The sequence below is a fragment of the Carassius auratus genome, chromosome 25 (genome assembly GCF_003368295.1).
Source record: "Carassius auratus strain Wakin chromosome 25, ASM336829v1, whole genome shotgun sequence".
NCBI classification, from domain to species: Eukaryota; Metazoa; Chordata; class Actinopteri; order Cypriniformes; family Cyprinidae; genus Carassius; species Carassius auratus.
The window spans coordinates 5026618-5042480 of record NC_039267.1 but is presented as its reverse complement, the minus strand read 5'-3'; the positions used below and the strand labels follow the sequence as shown (position 1 = coordinate 5042480).

Genomic DNA, 15863 nt, shown 5'->3' with positions numbered 1-15863 from the left:
AACTCATTCCAACAAACGTTATTGCATAAATAATCCTTAAAATGATTAGTTTTTTTTAAACTAGTCTTTTAACCCATTAAACGAACTTTATAGTGCAAATATTGCTTAAGATGATTGATAAGTCTTTGCATAAATAATGGCAAGAAGACGATCAGTTAATATACAGTCGAATAGTAAGAAATGCTACATTTGTTTTCAGAGATTTGATTGTGCATGAACGTGTGTTCTGTTAAGTAGTTTTTGTGCATGGTGATATTAAATGTTATAATATAGTGTTACTAAGTTGTTAGAACAACATGGATTTAATACAGTCCTGTAAAAAAATAAAGGTTCCTGTTAGATATAAGAAGATTTTACAGCCTGATTCCACTGGAGAACCTATTGGAAAATAAGTTCCACAACAAACAATTTAATTCTCTTTTGCTGTGGGAAACCATTTATAGATGGGTGCTTTAGAATACTGTAAGCCAAATTGAAAAACTGCAATGTGAAGAACTTGCTGGTGCAAAGAACCATTGAAGAACCTTCATTGTTAAGAGCGAGGGAACAAAATATACTTCTTCTTGGATGAAATGTTCTGATTTTGGCGTTATGAAGTGCTTAAAGTAATGCAGGCCTGCATTGTTTGTATGCAGCTGCTGTTGAGTTATTACAAACGGTTATATTGCAATTTTGAGAACAGACTGTCATGTTATTTCTGTTTGGAGTTTGGGCTTGGTGTTCTTAAATGCGTCTTGAGAAGAAAAAAAAAAGGATTTATTCAGGTCCCGTCAGTAGTGAGTGGTTCATTTGTTGACATGTCACAATGTAAGGTTGGAAATGTCTGCCAGGAAACATAACTGCAAATAGCAAAGCCATGTCTCTAGAGTTTTAGTATTAATACAAATTTAATAAGTTGTAACTCATTGTATTGTTGTGTGTGTGTGTGTGTGTGTGTGTGTGTGTATTCCGAGATGAAAGTGATGGAGTAAAATCTGTTGCATGTAATGCTAATTCAACACACGTGAACAACAAAAGGCCTTGTTGAATTTTAGCATAACAAAAACCACAAAACTTTTGATGCAATTGTCAAGCTCCTTCTGCCAATGTCAATCACTTCTTAAGCTAATTAAACAAGTTTGCATTTGAATGAAAGGATTTTTTGGAGGAAAGTGAAGGAAATGTAACAACCAGTCCCTATTTTTTTTTATCCGGGACTTGCAGCACTCTTTTGTGTTTTGAATTGATATTTCAGTTTAAAATTCTCTTGAAAATGTATAGGCAAGTAATACCCGATAGATAGATAGGTGTGAATTATTTAATCAGGATCATAAAAAGGTGTCTCAGAGTTCACATAAAAAAAAAAAATGTTTGCATACTTGTGTGTTTTCTTTAACACAATCTCTAGCTTTACTGTATGGTCTCTTGCTGATAAGGGTTGGAGGAAGTGAGCGACCGGTTTTGATCGTAATCAGGCAGGTTAAAGGATATTGAGGACAGAGGAAGAAAAAGGAGATATGAATGGGCTGAGCAGCTTTTCATTTGAAGCTCTTTTCCCCACTTTCCAGGACTCTTCATGTGTTTGCTCCTTTGTGCTCCTCCCTTCTGAAGACGGTTAATTCTGGTGACAAGCTCAGACTCCTTCAGCTGTTTCTTTGTGCTCTTCCTCTACAAAGGAGGAGCCCGGTGGGCCCAGGTGCTCTCAACTCCCCCTCCTGGCACTACAAAAGTCAGAGAAGAGCGGAAGTTCCTAAGTCATATGGGTGCTCGGGTATAAACTGGAGATGAGTTCTCCTAGGGACGTCTGTTTGGGGAGATTAGCGATCTTCACGCTGTGGCTGAAATTTATTGCTGGACTTTTGACTGATTCTGTTTCCTCTAGTAAGCCGCAGTGTTTAAATGTCCATTGAAATGAGGCTCGCTTTGCTTTTGTCCTCTAGATCTCTGGCACGTTGCCTCTAAAACCATTACAAAGTTGCTGGAGTTCATCTGTTTTCCCTTTTCTTTCTCTTAGTGAGCTCAGATGTGCTCGGTAAGAAAGATTTGTGTCCACAGAAGTTGTTAACTTGCAGAAACTCCTGTCATGAGCCTTTGAGTGGCTTCTAATGATGTTTCTATACAGTAAAACCACAGACATTTGCAAAAAGGCAAGCTAGAAAAGCAAAGTTTGTCAAAACAATTCCATCTATCTTTCTGTCTATTAGGGGTGGAACGGTTTTTAGTAAAAAATCGAAACATACAGTTCTCCACACATGGTTCGGCGTGCACCAGGACCGCGACTCAACTTAAAGAAACACTCCTCTATTTTTGAAAATAGGCTCATTTTCCAGCTCCCCTAGAGATAAACAGTTGAGTTTTCCCATTTTCGAATCCATTCAGCCGAGCACGGTGGGAGCACTTTAGCTGTAGCTTAGCATAGATCATTGAATCTGATTAGACCTTTAGCATCTCGTTCAAAATGACCAAAGAGTTTCGATATTTTTCCTCTTGACTGAATAGCTTTTGTAACTTTAATAAAGAATAATCTTTAATTTATGCTGTAAAATATGCAATGCTATTTTACATTTGATTAATTTATTCAATTTCTGTACCTAAAAACTAATGTTACCCTTCTAAAAAAAAAACTGACATTCATTGTTTATTTTATTTATTTAGTTTTTTTCTGTTGCTTGTATTTAGATTATTCTTATTTTCTTTATTTTAATTTGACAGTATAGTTTTTCCCCTAAATATAGCACATATTTAACCATACCAAAACCGTGACTCTTAAACCTAGATACAAACCGAACCATGAGTAAGTTGAACCGCTCCACCCTTTCTATCCATCCATCCATTCATTCATTCCCTGGACCACAAAACCAGTCTTAAGTGTCAATTTTCTAAATCATCTAAAAGCTGAATAAATAAGCTTTCCTTTGATGTATGGTTTGTTAGGATAGGACAATATCTGTCCGATTTACAACTGTTTGAATATCTGAAATCTGAGTGTGAAAAAAAAAAAAAAAAAAATCTAAACGTCTGAGAAAATCACCTTTAAAGTTTTTCAAATGAATTTTTAGCAATGCATATTTCTAATCAAAAATTAAATTTTGATATATTTACAGTAGGAAACTTACAAAATATCTTCATGGAACATGATCTTTACTTAATACCCTAATGGTTTTTGGCATAAAAGAAATAAAAAATAATACTTTTTTGACCCATACAATGTATTTTTGGCTATTGCTAAAAATATACCCCAGCGATTTAAGACTGATTTTGTGCTCCAGGGCAACATATGATTTGTCCTTAGTGAATGTCATGAAATGTATTTTAAATATATATATTTTTTTTCTCAAGAATGTTATTTCTCTCCAAACACACATAAAGTGATAAAGAGAGAACCCCAAGACTGAGAATCTGCTTTTCTTGAACTATACCCTAGCTGTCCATCAGCTAATGTGTTTGGTTGTACTAACCGAAATGAACGGAGTAATCTTCTATTTGGGTGGGAGATTGTGGTGGTGGTGGGGGGGCTGTTTGTGGTTCATCTGCATCATGCTGGTGGTGATGGTGTTTTTTCTTGCACATTTGGGCCGCAGAGGTCTGTCTCTCTCATAAAACAGTGCAGCTGTTGGGACGAGGTTATCTTTTTAATCCCCACTGCTCTGTGGTCGCCGGGGAAGGAGGTGTCAGAGTCCTCCCAGGCTCTGCTGGACCATTCCAAAGGCTTTTCTGTGCAGATGGAGGCATATGCTGCAATTATGCCGCTTAAATGCCATGCACATTGCCAATAGTCCCACCAAACTGTGTAATATGTATATGCTTGAAGAATCTGGCTGATAAGAAGAAAGAATAGACCTGCATCTCCTTTTCACAGTGATTTGAGCACATCTGTCTTTGTAGTCGGAAAGATGGAAGAAAGGAGTGAAAGAGGTGGACCAAATGATTGAAGAAACAATCTGTGGGCTAGATGGAATGAGGACGAGCGATTATAGTTTGATGTGTGGGGTCTGTTGCTTACGCAGTGTGTGTACTTCACGCCTCTGTCAGTGTTTAATAGACGGAGTGCTGTGTTTGGATGTAGTGTATACAACTGTAAGTCACGCTAAAGTTGTGTTTAAACTTGCCAAATTATTGCAAGACACTTCTTGCGGTCTTAGCTGGGCATTTGGTTTGCGACAACTGTAGGAAAAGTGGAGTTCAAAAGGTTTGGTTTTGCATTTGGTAATTTGTCTTGGAAATTATGTTCTTAAATAGTTTTGAACGACCCAGGATAGAGGTAAGTATCTATAGAATCTGACTTCTCAAGAGTGTTATAAGTGGAAATGACTAAATGCATACAGTTGTGGTCAACAGTACCTGGAAAATGTTAATTATTTGACTGAAATAAGAGAGACCAAAATGCATTTAGTATTGACCTTAATAAGATATTTCACACAAAAGACGTTTAAATACAATCCACAAGAGAATATAATAGTTGAATTAAAAAAAAAATGACCCAGTTCAAAAGTTACATATACGCTTGATTCTTAAAAGTGAGATTTTTTGTGATAGTTGTTCCCCTTGTTTGTCCTGAACAATTAAACTATAGCATCTGTGTAACCCTTTCCAATAGTAACTTTATGATTTTGAGATCAGTCTTTTCACACTGAGGACAACTGAGGGACTCATATACAGCTATTACAGAGGATTCAAATACTCACTGATGCTCCAGAAGGAAAAACCATGCATTAAGAGCCTGGAGGTGAAAACTTTCTGAACTTGAAGAACAGGGTATATTTAAATTGTTTTGTCTTCTGGGAAACATGTAAGTATCTTCTGTAGCATTTGACGGGCAGTGCTAAATAAAAAAAATATATAAAAAAGAAGAAAATATTTAGGCAAAATAATATTTTGTTCAAAAGTTCACACCCCTGAATTTTAATGGATCGTTTTTCCTTCTGGAGCGTCAGTGAGTGCTTGAACTTTTTGTAATAGTCCCTCAGTTGTCCTCAGTGTGGAAAGATTGATCTTAAAATCATACAGTCATTGTTGGAAAGGGTTCAAAACCAAAGAATTTGTGGGACCTGAAGGATTTTCTGAAGAACTCATGAACAACTTAAAAAAAAAAAAAAGATCATCCAGGTAAAACCAGTATTAGGAATCAAAATGTAAACTTTTGAACAGGGTAATTTTTTTTTTATTCAACTATTTGAATTTCTCTTGTGGACCTTATGTAAACATCCTTTATGTGAAATGTCTCATTCAGGTCAGTACTAAAAAACAAACAAACAAAAAAAAACATGATATTTTGTATGATTTCTCTTTTCTTTTTTTATTTTGCGGGTACTGCGACGTGTATTTAAATTTTTGACCAAAACTCTATGTGTGTTCTTAAGCAGGAAGGCACTTATAATTTAAATGACGTGACTAGCAACTGAGCATCCGGCCTAAATCTCCTCTTCCTTCAGTTCCTTCAAACTTTTCACCTTTTTTAGCTCAAAAAAGTTAGATTTTTATAGTAAGGCTGTGCAAAAAATCGAATGCGATTTTCATGCACATATTGTTAGTAAAGGCACTCTTGTGATTAGTAGTATATGTCCAGCACGTGCGTTCAGATCAGGGTTGCCAGGTTTTCAATACAAAACCTGCCCAATCACTTCTCAAAACTAGCCTAATCGCGTTTCGTTCCGGGCAATAAAATACAGTTTTTTTTGGCGGGGTTCAATTGGTAAAATTTGCATTTTAGGAGCTAAACATCACGTTATTTGTATTGGGGTCTTGGCAACACTGATTGGCCTTTACTACACAGAGCCGTAGTTAACAGAAAATCCACACAAAATCGATTTCAGAATCGGAGGCGATTCTTTGTCGATTTTGAAAGCGATTTTGAGTAGCTTGTCGGTAGACTACGGCTCTGTGTAGTACATGCCGCTCCACCTGAACCAGTGTTGCCAAGTCCGCTGTTGTTTTTCATGTCCACTGGTTGAAGTGACCCTAATACCAATAATGTGATGTTTAGCCCCTAAAATGCGAATTTTTACCTCCTGGAAACGCGTTTGGGCTAGTTTTGAAAAGCAAGTGGGCAGGATTTGTTTTGAAAACATGGCAACCCTGATCTGTACGCACGTGCTGGACATATACTACTAATCACAAGAGTGCCTTTACTGACAATATGCGCATGAAAATCGCATTCGACAGCCCTATTTTCTAGCATAACATTTATTTAGGTTCAACCTTTTAAGCTAGTTTAATAGGTCTGACAATCTTTAAGTACATTTTATATAAATGTTCATATATATTATAAATAAATGAACACATTTAATTATTCATCGTGACCTAATGTGGTTGTTTTTGTTTTTGTAATTTTCATATAATGTGGAGAAAATTGTGGTTGAGGATGCCTTACTTTTTTTTCTTTTTTTTTTTCTTAACTTTATTTTGATAACATTAGGTGAATAATTTTAATATTATGGCTATAAAACAAACTATATTTACTTTTGAACTTACTTATTTTTGAAAAAAAGATGTTATGTTATCCCAGCTAGCCAGTGATTCATAAAGTTAAATGTGATGACTCTTAAATATAGGAGATCTGTGGTGGTTCGCTAGCACCTTTTTTTCCACAGAAGATCTTTACAGAACGTACAGACTTACGTGCTGGTTTTCCTTCCTGGTGGTTGTTGATAAAATAACCCTCAAGCCAGAAATTGCTGCGGTGTTTGCTTACAGATAACACCAAATCACATATTGTGCACTGTGTAGTCTCATAAGACTGCTTGCTTAGTGGATACCGGCCTGGGCAGAAAGCTGCGATCACGTGGTGGAAAATGCCACTTTAGGACTGTCGAAATCTCAAAATAAAGCAAGAATTGCTGTTACTTTTGCTCATGCTTTAGGTTGGCCTCTAAGCAAACCTCTAATCACAGGTATTAAACTTTGGCACGTAACTCATCCTGCAAAGTTTATGCCACAGACATGAATGATGACTGAAATCATGTGGTTTGTTTACTTTTCTAAAAGATCAGACTTTTTACATAACAGCTGACAAAATGGGTGAGAAAAGAATCCTGCAGACTTGCAATGAATAGCTCCGATGTCATTATACTTCAACTTTTTTAGATTTTAACCTTTAACCAGCTTTATTTTGATGCATCAGGCTTTTACGTGATTTAGGAGAATATGGATCTCGTAATTGAGGAGGGAAAGCACCTCAGTTTTACTCAAGGCCCAAACTGAGGAAAAATATGCCATTTTAGAATAGATTTAGAATGATACTAAAAGGTAAAATCACCAAATATAACCGGAAGCATGTTGTAGATTGCAAGTTTTGATCGTGTTGATAATTTAGAGGGTGTTGAAATTTGCTTACCAAATATGACCCACTAGGCTTTTTATGGATAATATTTACCTATGAGGAGTTTTACATGTTATTATTAATAGCATCACCCAGAATAACGGAAACCTGCAGTTACTTATCACTGGTAACATGTGGCATGCTGGTAAACCACAGCAGGACGTCCCAACCCTCAGCACTCTCACCATAGGCATTGTGCATCTACTGACATCATATGTCCTCACCCCCTGGAAGTTATTGACTGCGACGTGAGTGGCGTTTGCTGGCATATGCGGACGGGTGTGAGGTGCCAACTGGCGTTCCCCGTAGAGATGTCTGGGTGCCAAAATGAAGGGCAGACATTTCCGTTGTTTCCTCTTCTATTCACTCCCCATAGAGCGTCACATGTGCCTCTCATTTATTGCGACGAGTTCATGAAAAACACAGATTATTTAGAGACAGGGAGCCTGGGTTGCTGCAGACAGACGGAGTGGATTACGAAGCATGTTTTTTGAAATGGCGGATTCCTTGGTAGCAGGAATGCGGAGTCATAATTTGTAAAGAAAATGTTATTGTCTGTTCCATGGTTTAACCAAGTGAAATGAAATCTTGCTCATATTTTTGGTCATATCCGTCTTTTGCCTCCAGGTTCTCCCTTGCTGCTCTTTGCCAACCGGCGGGACGTCCGGCTGGTGGATGCAGAGGTGGGGCGGACGGAGTCCACTGTAGTTGTCGGCGATCTTGAGGATGCTGCTGCAGTAGACTTTCTCTTCTCAGAGGGCCTGATATTCTGGACGGACGTCAGTGAAGAGGCCATCAAACAGACTTACTACAACCTCTCTACTAACTGTAAGATCAGTGCTTTATAGTTAACTATAAATAGTTAATTTATAATGAATAGTTAATTATCTAATATGTTTATCTAATATAATTATATTTATATATATTTTTTATTATATATTATATATTAGTAAGTAATTAGTAAGTTATTAGTAAGTTGGTCCTTACACTAAAGTGTTACCAAAGTCTTTTATGTTCACCAAACCTGCATTTATTTGATCAAAATACAGTAAAAATTGTAGTATTGCGATGTAATGTTACAAAAAAGCTATTACAAGACTTGTTTACACAGACGTTTCTGTTTTCTAACATTTTGAAATGTTACATTGATTCCTGTGATGGCAAACTACATTTTCATTCTCAAGTCAGAATAAAAAAAAAAAAAAAAAACGGGATTTATTTAAATTGCATGTAATTATCAATTAAATATCCAAATTCATCAGTTAAATATATTTTAATGTTGATGGATATATTGATAGACAGATTTTTTTTTTAATAAATACTGTATGTTTCGGACTATAAGCCGCACCTCAGTATAAGTCGCATCAGTCCAAAAATACATCATGACGAGGAAAAAAACATATATAAGTCACATCGGACTATAAGTCGCATTTATTTAGAACCAAGAACCAAGAGAAAACATTACCATCTCCAGCCGCGAGAGGACGCTCTATGTTTTCAATGTAGGCTACAGGAGCACTGAGCAGCATAGAGCGCCCTCTGGTGGCTGGAGACGGTATTTTTTTCTATTGGTTAATTTCTCTCGGCTTGTGTCAAATTAATTTTGATAAATAAGTCGCACCTGACTATTAAGTCGCAGGACTAGCCAAACTATGAAAAAAAGTGTGACTTATAGTCCGGAAAATACGGTAATATTGGCAAATAACCACAGTGCTTCCACATATTCAAACTATGCATGTGATTGTTTATGAGATGCCATTTGGCACAATTTTTCAGTCTTGTAGGACTGTAATATTAATTAATTCTGTGTGCAGCAATCCTACTTTATCACAGCCCTAATGTTGTATCATTATCTGGAGGCAGAATGAAACCTTTGAGGTGTGCCTAAACTGATAATACTGTTGTGGAACTGAATGGAGGCCTTGTTTTTCAGCTATGAAGGAGGCCACACTGGGCAAAGGGCAGACGGTGGTGGTATCAGGTCTGGATTCTCCCGATGGCTTAGCCTGCGACTGGCTCGGACGCAAACTCTACTGGACCGACTCTGAGACGAACCGCATCGAAGTGGCCAACTTGGACGGCACCTCTCGTAAGGTGCTCTTCTGGCAAGATCTCGACCAGCCCAGGGCGATAGCGCTAAACCCTGCTCATAGGTCAGTCCCTTCCTCTCTGCTCTCATTTCCTCTTTCTCTCATCCCCATCCTCCATTCAGTGGGTGGTCTCCACATGCGTCCTTCCACCCTTGACCCCCAGCGTTCATTAATGCATGGCCTGGTTGTTTATTTATAGGGCATTAGAACTCCCCAAAAGGGAGATTGGGATGCAACGTAGCGTTCAGGCTGTTTCCTGTTGTTGTGCGGTGTGTAGGTCCTGCATGACAAACCTCTACTCTCCTGGTGCCGTGTGTCAAGCCCGAAGTAGATTCCACTTGTGTGTCCGCTCCGACTTTGCTGGCAAGTTTGCGTGTTTATATGCAACATGTAACTTGAGTTCTGAGAGATGGCTCTCACTCGCATTACTTAAGCCCTGGCTTAAATTGTACGCACGTACTTGGCTTGAGACATGTTAGGTAATGTGAGTCACTGTCTGTGCCGTCTTATAGTTGTGGGATTGTAACAGTTTTAACAATGATATCAGCAAATACAATTTTTAAGGCTTTTTTGTCTAATTTTTGTTGTGATTTATTTGATTTTTAGCATTGCAATTCACTCCTGTCGTCTGTCACATAAAACAACATCAGTAATTATAATAACAATATTATTAATTATATTAATAAAATAATAAAAATAATATTGCATAATAAAAATTGCATAGATTTTGTTTTATATTAGATCTTTATTTTAAATATTTTTTATATATAGTATACATATTTCTCTTTTTATACAAAATAATTTTGTGTGTGTGTACTGTGTATATTTATTATGTATAAATACACACACATGCATTTTTCAGAAAATGTTATGTTTATATATGAAATATATTTATATATTATTTATAAATTAATTATTTGAATATAAATATATGCATGTAAATATTTTCAAAATATGCTGTGTGTCTTTTTATATATATATATATATATATATATATATACACACACAACAATACTCATTATGTAAACAAAAACTTTTAAATTGGATGCGATTTAATAATGTTTAATTGACAGAACTAATACACACATACGTGTATATATACACACACATACATATATGCACACACACACACACACACACACACACACATAGATATATATATATATATATATATATATATATATATATATATATATATATATATATATATATATGTATATATATATATATATATATATAAACACTGATTAATTAGACGTATAATATATTAAATATATTGATGTATTAAATTATTAATATTTAATTATACATTTCATAACTATAGAATAAGTATAATTAATGACACAATTACTAAAATAATAGATAAATATAAAAGTTCAATATTTATTAATACATTTATGTCCAATATCACATACAATTCACATTTTGTGTCTGTGTGCGTGAATATGTACATACATTTACATGTTTGTGTGTATTTATGTATACACGTATGTCAATATATACATTTGAATCTACATTAATACTATAAGAAGGCTGTTATTTTTTGTATTTGTAATACATGTTCCTTAAACTTTCTTTTTTATGTTATATGTAGAGTATGTGTGCATTTAGCATACATACATAGCATACAAGTGAACAAATATTACCTTTATAGTCTGTCAGTCTGTTTACGGTCGTGACGGCCCGAGTTGAGGTTAAAAAAAGCTAAATGCACTGCTGCTGAACTGTGCGTTTCACATTTTTATCATCCACCTAGTTGCGAACACAAGGATTTTAGCTCATTCTGTATTTATGACACCCAAGAGCTGGGAGCTTTTTCCCCAGAATGCATTTCACTTTGTGCGGTGTATGATGAAGACATTCAAAATGGAGCCAGACACAGTTCCTGGCCTGTAGCCTAAAGAAACACATCCATACCGCTTGCTTTTTTTTTTTTTCAAAACATTAGCTGCCTGTTTTGTGAAGTTCATTGCATTTAGAAGAAATTCTCAGACCGAGAGATCCGTTCTCCTGTTACACTGCAATCCGAAAGATAATGTCTGGCATTTTTGAGCAGACATACTTAATATAAGCTTCATGTGCTTTTATTTTCTTATTGTCACCGCCTGAGAGCTTTGAGTTGAGATTTACCATGGAGATCCAAGACCTCTGTCGGGCCCCTGCTTCAGATCACAGAAAGGGGGGGCTCTGCTTTTTACAACCCCCTCAGAGTGAGAGCAACCGCATGCAGGGGCCCCTGAATTATGTTTGTCTGATCTCAAGACACGTTCATTGTTTTCACATTCTCCAAAAGAGGCTTGGGAGGAGTGAAAAGATGAATTACCATCAGATGAAAAGAATGGATCTTTTTTATTTATTGCCGTGTTAAGTTTGCTGACTCTTCTTGAATTTTAAAGACCAAAAAATACTTTTGTATTTATAGCCAGGCAGGCATGGCACGTCCAAATATCTGACAAAAGTGTTTTATGTGGCGTTATATATTAAAGATGTACCTGGTATTTAACGTTTGGAGACGTTCTGCCATCTTCTGTAGACATTCCACAATCTCCTTTCTTTGGGTGGCTCCAGTTGATATTCTCTGTTGCGTGGCCAAGCGTCAGGTTTATATCTGTGAATAACACAGACAAAAGCACAACAAACTCGCTCGCACGCACTCCAGAGATGCTGACACTGGTTGTTTGTCTCCACTGACGTCTTTGCATGAGAATTTTTCTTTAATGAGATACCTATATAAATGCAGTCCATTAACCATACCTAGTTTTGGTAACAACAGCAAAAGGGAGATTTAGCAAAACATTTTGGTTATAAATATGGCAAATGTGAGAGTACTACACTCTTTATGTTAGTATTAGCCTTCTGAGGAACTCCTATAATCTAGATTTTAGCAGATGTGTTTTTAAAAATGTGCTGATAATCATATAAACATGATACACGTAATTGTATGAACTAAAGTTAACAATGTAGCCATTGCGCTAACTTCTGCTAGATGTAAGGTGAAATCTCTGTGAAATTTCAAACCAAGCAACTTGCTGTTGGTCAACGCGGCAAATTCATCTGACCAGCTTGAGCCCGTGAGGAAATTTCACCTTTTTGAAGGCAAAAATTTGCCCGTTGTAAATGTGCACCTTTTAGCCATTAAATTATACTACATAATTTATCCTATTCGATTCCTCTAGCTTTGGTGCTTTAAAGGCTATAAATGTAAACTTTCATAGACAGCTGGTCAATTAGCAGACCACTCTTGAGTTATTGTCCTTGTTACGGCATTCTGTAAAACCATTGTTCAACCGCTTCTTTGTTCTGTCAGCCATCAGATTTGGGCAGCGGTGTAATGCTAAAGTTCCTAATTGAGAAAAATGCCGTACAACCGTTGGAGCCACAGGCAGGCTAATAGGATGCTTCTCAGGGGAGGAAGGGCTGGTTGAGTTTTCATGCTTGGTCTCCCTGCTGGCATGAGATTTGATAAGTGTTTCCGTTGGCGACACGCTTGCTGTCTTAGCTTGTACGCTACAAGTAATCACGGCTTCCCTGGGCGAATGCTTCCCTTTATGCATATTTTCTGTTTTCAGTTGTCTTTTTTTTTGTCTTCATTTCCTAAAAGGTTTACTTTTTTGTGTTGATTGGACAGTTAGTTTAACTGCACATTTGTAATATAATTTCTTTAGTTGCGTCGTTATTCCCTCACAAATAGGCTAATAGGCTATACGTGACCTACAAAAACGGCTAGATTCACACATGATGCGTTACAGCATGAACAGGGCATTGTTCTGGTCAAGGAAAGCATAAAACAACTTAACCATTGCTGATAAAGGCAGTCCATACCATTTAACAGCTCACTGAAATGTCGCCAAGATAATACCACAGTTGGTCAATTGTGCTTCAGTTATAATACAAATTTTAAGTAATTCCATTTTGCAAGTTTGGTGTCTCCTTAACTATGATAGTATTGGTGTTTTGAAATGAGCAGTTTACTCAAATTGTAATTATCATCATTTACTCACTCCCATCTCTTTTCTTCAGTGTTAAAGTTGCTCTGAGAAACAGAAAACAATGAATTGTGAGTTACTTGTGTGTAAATGTATACAGTGATGTGCTTCACTCTGAAACATACAGCACATATATTTAAGTATATGAATATTTGAGATTTGAAAAGCCATATCACAATTTTGGATTGTGTATACATTAATCTTGCGGCTCCAGGTTTATGGATGAACTATTCCTTTTACACAGTGTCTTTATATATTTATTATATTTAATATTTTTAGGTTCGTATGACTAGTTTACAGTCCATTTATTTTAATGCAAATTATTGACTCCTAGTATTTCTTAAACACATTAAAAAAGCCTTTTTGCCAAAAAAAAAGTTGTTTTAGCAAATGCTTTGGTTTGGTTGCTGTGTTTTGTTTCTCTCATACGAAGTGTTTCAAGCGAGACAGGCTCTGGCAAATATAACGCTGATATGGTTTGCTTTGAAAACAGCCTGCTCTTGAAACGTTTGTTTAGTCTAACTCCAAATCCATGTTGCCTAACCTTGAGCAGCTTCCAGTCAATGCGTAAACCGTTGCAAACATCTCCATGTCATGCTGTACTATAGTTTGTTTGCTCTTTTTTTTTTTTTTTTTTTTTTTTTACTGATTGCATGTTATACTTCTTGGAAATACGGATGTGAAAACTATATATTTTCAACATCTAGTAAGGGGTTGACTGGTTGACTAGTTTTCACTTTGTTTTCTCTTGGATAATGGAAACCAGCTGACTGACGCCTGTTTTTTTTCTTCTCAGGTACATGTATTGGACTGACTGGGGGGAGGAGCCAAGAATCGAAAGGGCGGGAATGGACGGCAGCAGTCGACAAATCATTGTCCAGAAGCAAATCTACTGGCCCAATGGACTGACCATTGACCTCGAGGAGCAGAAGCTCTACTGGGCGGATGCCAAGCTCAGCTTCATCCACAGGGCCAACTTGGACGGAACGGCTCGGTCAGTTTCCTCATTCTTTCACACTTATTCTCAATCCATCTCCTTGTATTTCTTTCCCTTTCCCATTCGGATTGAAACCAAATGGTATGGAGTCTGTGGCCCAATACAAACACTCCCTGCACGTAGGCCAGGTTTGAGACCCCCTCCCTACTTCCGCCCACTCTTAACTTGAGATGACCTCCGTGCCATATACCACTGTAACCTGATCCCGCCTGGCGTTATGGGTATGATTCGGGCCCCAAAGCCAAAGGGTTACATTTCCTTTTGTGTGTGTAGGATTTCGTAGCAACTTCAATAAAGAAGGGTATGTCGGACCCTCTGCTATGTTAAGATTTGCATTGCTAGTCGATCTGCAGGAGTCGTATGGTCTGGCTAGGCCTGTAGTCCAGCAGACGTCATTGAAGGAGGAACATGTCCTATATCTAGAGACCAAAATATCATAGAGACGTGACAATTGATTCCTTCATTGTTTTGGAGTAGAACTGAATTCAATTAAGTGTTAGTCCTAGTATACCAAAAAGGCATCAGTTTAAAGTTTTTTTAATTTGGTTAAAAAGAAAATGTAAATATAATTTTCATAATCATTGAGTCTTGCATTTTCTTTAATGGCATACACATTCCTGTAGTTGTCAATCTGAAAAGGTTTCATTTTATTATTTATTAAATTGATTAAAATGTTAAATTTCCAGTTAAATGGATGCATTTATAACTTAAATTTTTAGAATTTCAATAAAGTGTAGATTAATATATATGTGATAATATATATTTTTAATTTATTATAATATTAAAATAATGGTAAATCTGAAAAGTATGATTAAATGTAAAAAAAAATAAAAAATTAATGGTTGGTTCCTTCTTTTTTCAAGTCATATCCTTCAATAAAAAAAAGTTTTTTTTTCTTCCTGTTCTTTGCTTGTTTTTCCACAAAGTTTTTATGTTTACTCTTAAGTAATAATTTACTTTGCATGGTTATACTTTGCCCACATTTGTTTTGTAACTTGAAAAACAGTGCAGAGCATTAGTGTAATTCTGTCAAAGGTCTTTTTGACTTAATCAGATGTGAGTAATAGCAGTTGTCGTACATCTGCGAATCATTAGTGCGCACTTTATTCCAGCCTTTTTATGACACTTGTGGCATTAAGAAATTAATTTTAAGGTTCTGCTGTCCTCACACAGAATTGGCTGATGAATAGACGCTTAAGAGGGATTCTGCTCAGTGTCACGTCGTAATGTAAATTTGTTAGCGCTTTTCTTCAAACACTTACACTCGGTTGTTTTTCAAATAAAAGAGCCTGGACACCTTTGTTTAATAGCCTTTTCAGTTTGCTGGCTTCAAACATCTCTTTCACTACCAAGAGTGCGTCAAAAGCTGTGAAAAATCTGTTTGTAATTACCTTTCCAGGGTGCTGACCCCCCTCCACCACTCCACCCCCATTCCGCTGTTCGTCACCCGCTATTAAAAATCAGGAGGGTGAACAACATGTCAAGTCTAACTC

At 36.5% G+C, this 15863-nt stretch overlaps 1 protein-coding gene across 1 annotated transcript in view; it reads left to right on the top strand.

The window, feature by feature from the left end:
- Positions 1–15863, top strand: part of LOC113043065 (low-density lipoprotein receptor-related protein 5-like) — a 64104-nt gene that overhangs the window by 1513 nt on the left and 46728 nt on the right. The window contains exons 2-4 of the mRNA XM_026202191.1: positions 7925–8125; positions 9231–9450; positions 14170–14367. Of these exons, the coding sequence (XP_026057976.1) occupies positions 7925–8125; positions 9231–9450; positions 14170–14367 (619 nt within the window). The remainder of the gene's footprint in view (positions 1–7924; positions 8126–9230; positions 9451–14169; positions 14368–15863) is intronic.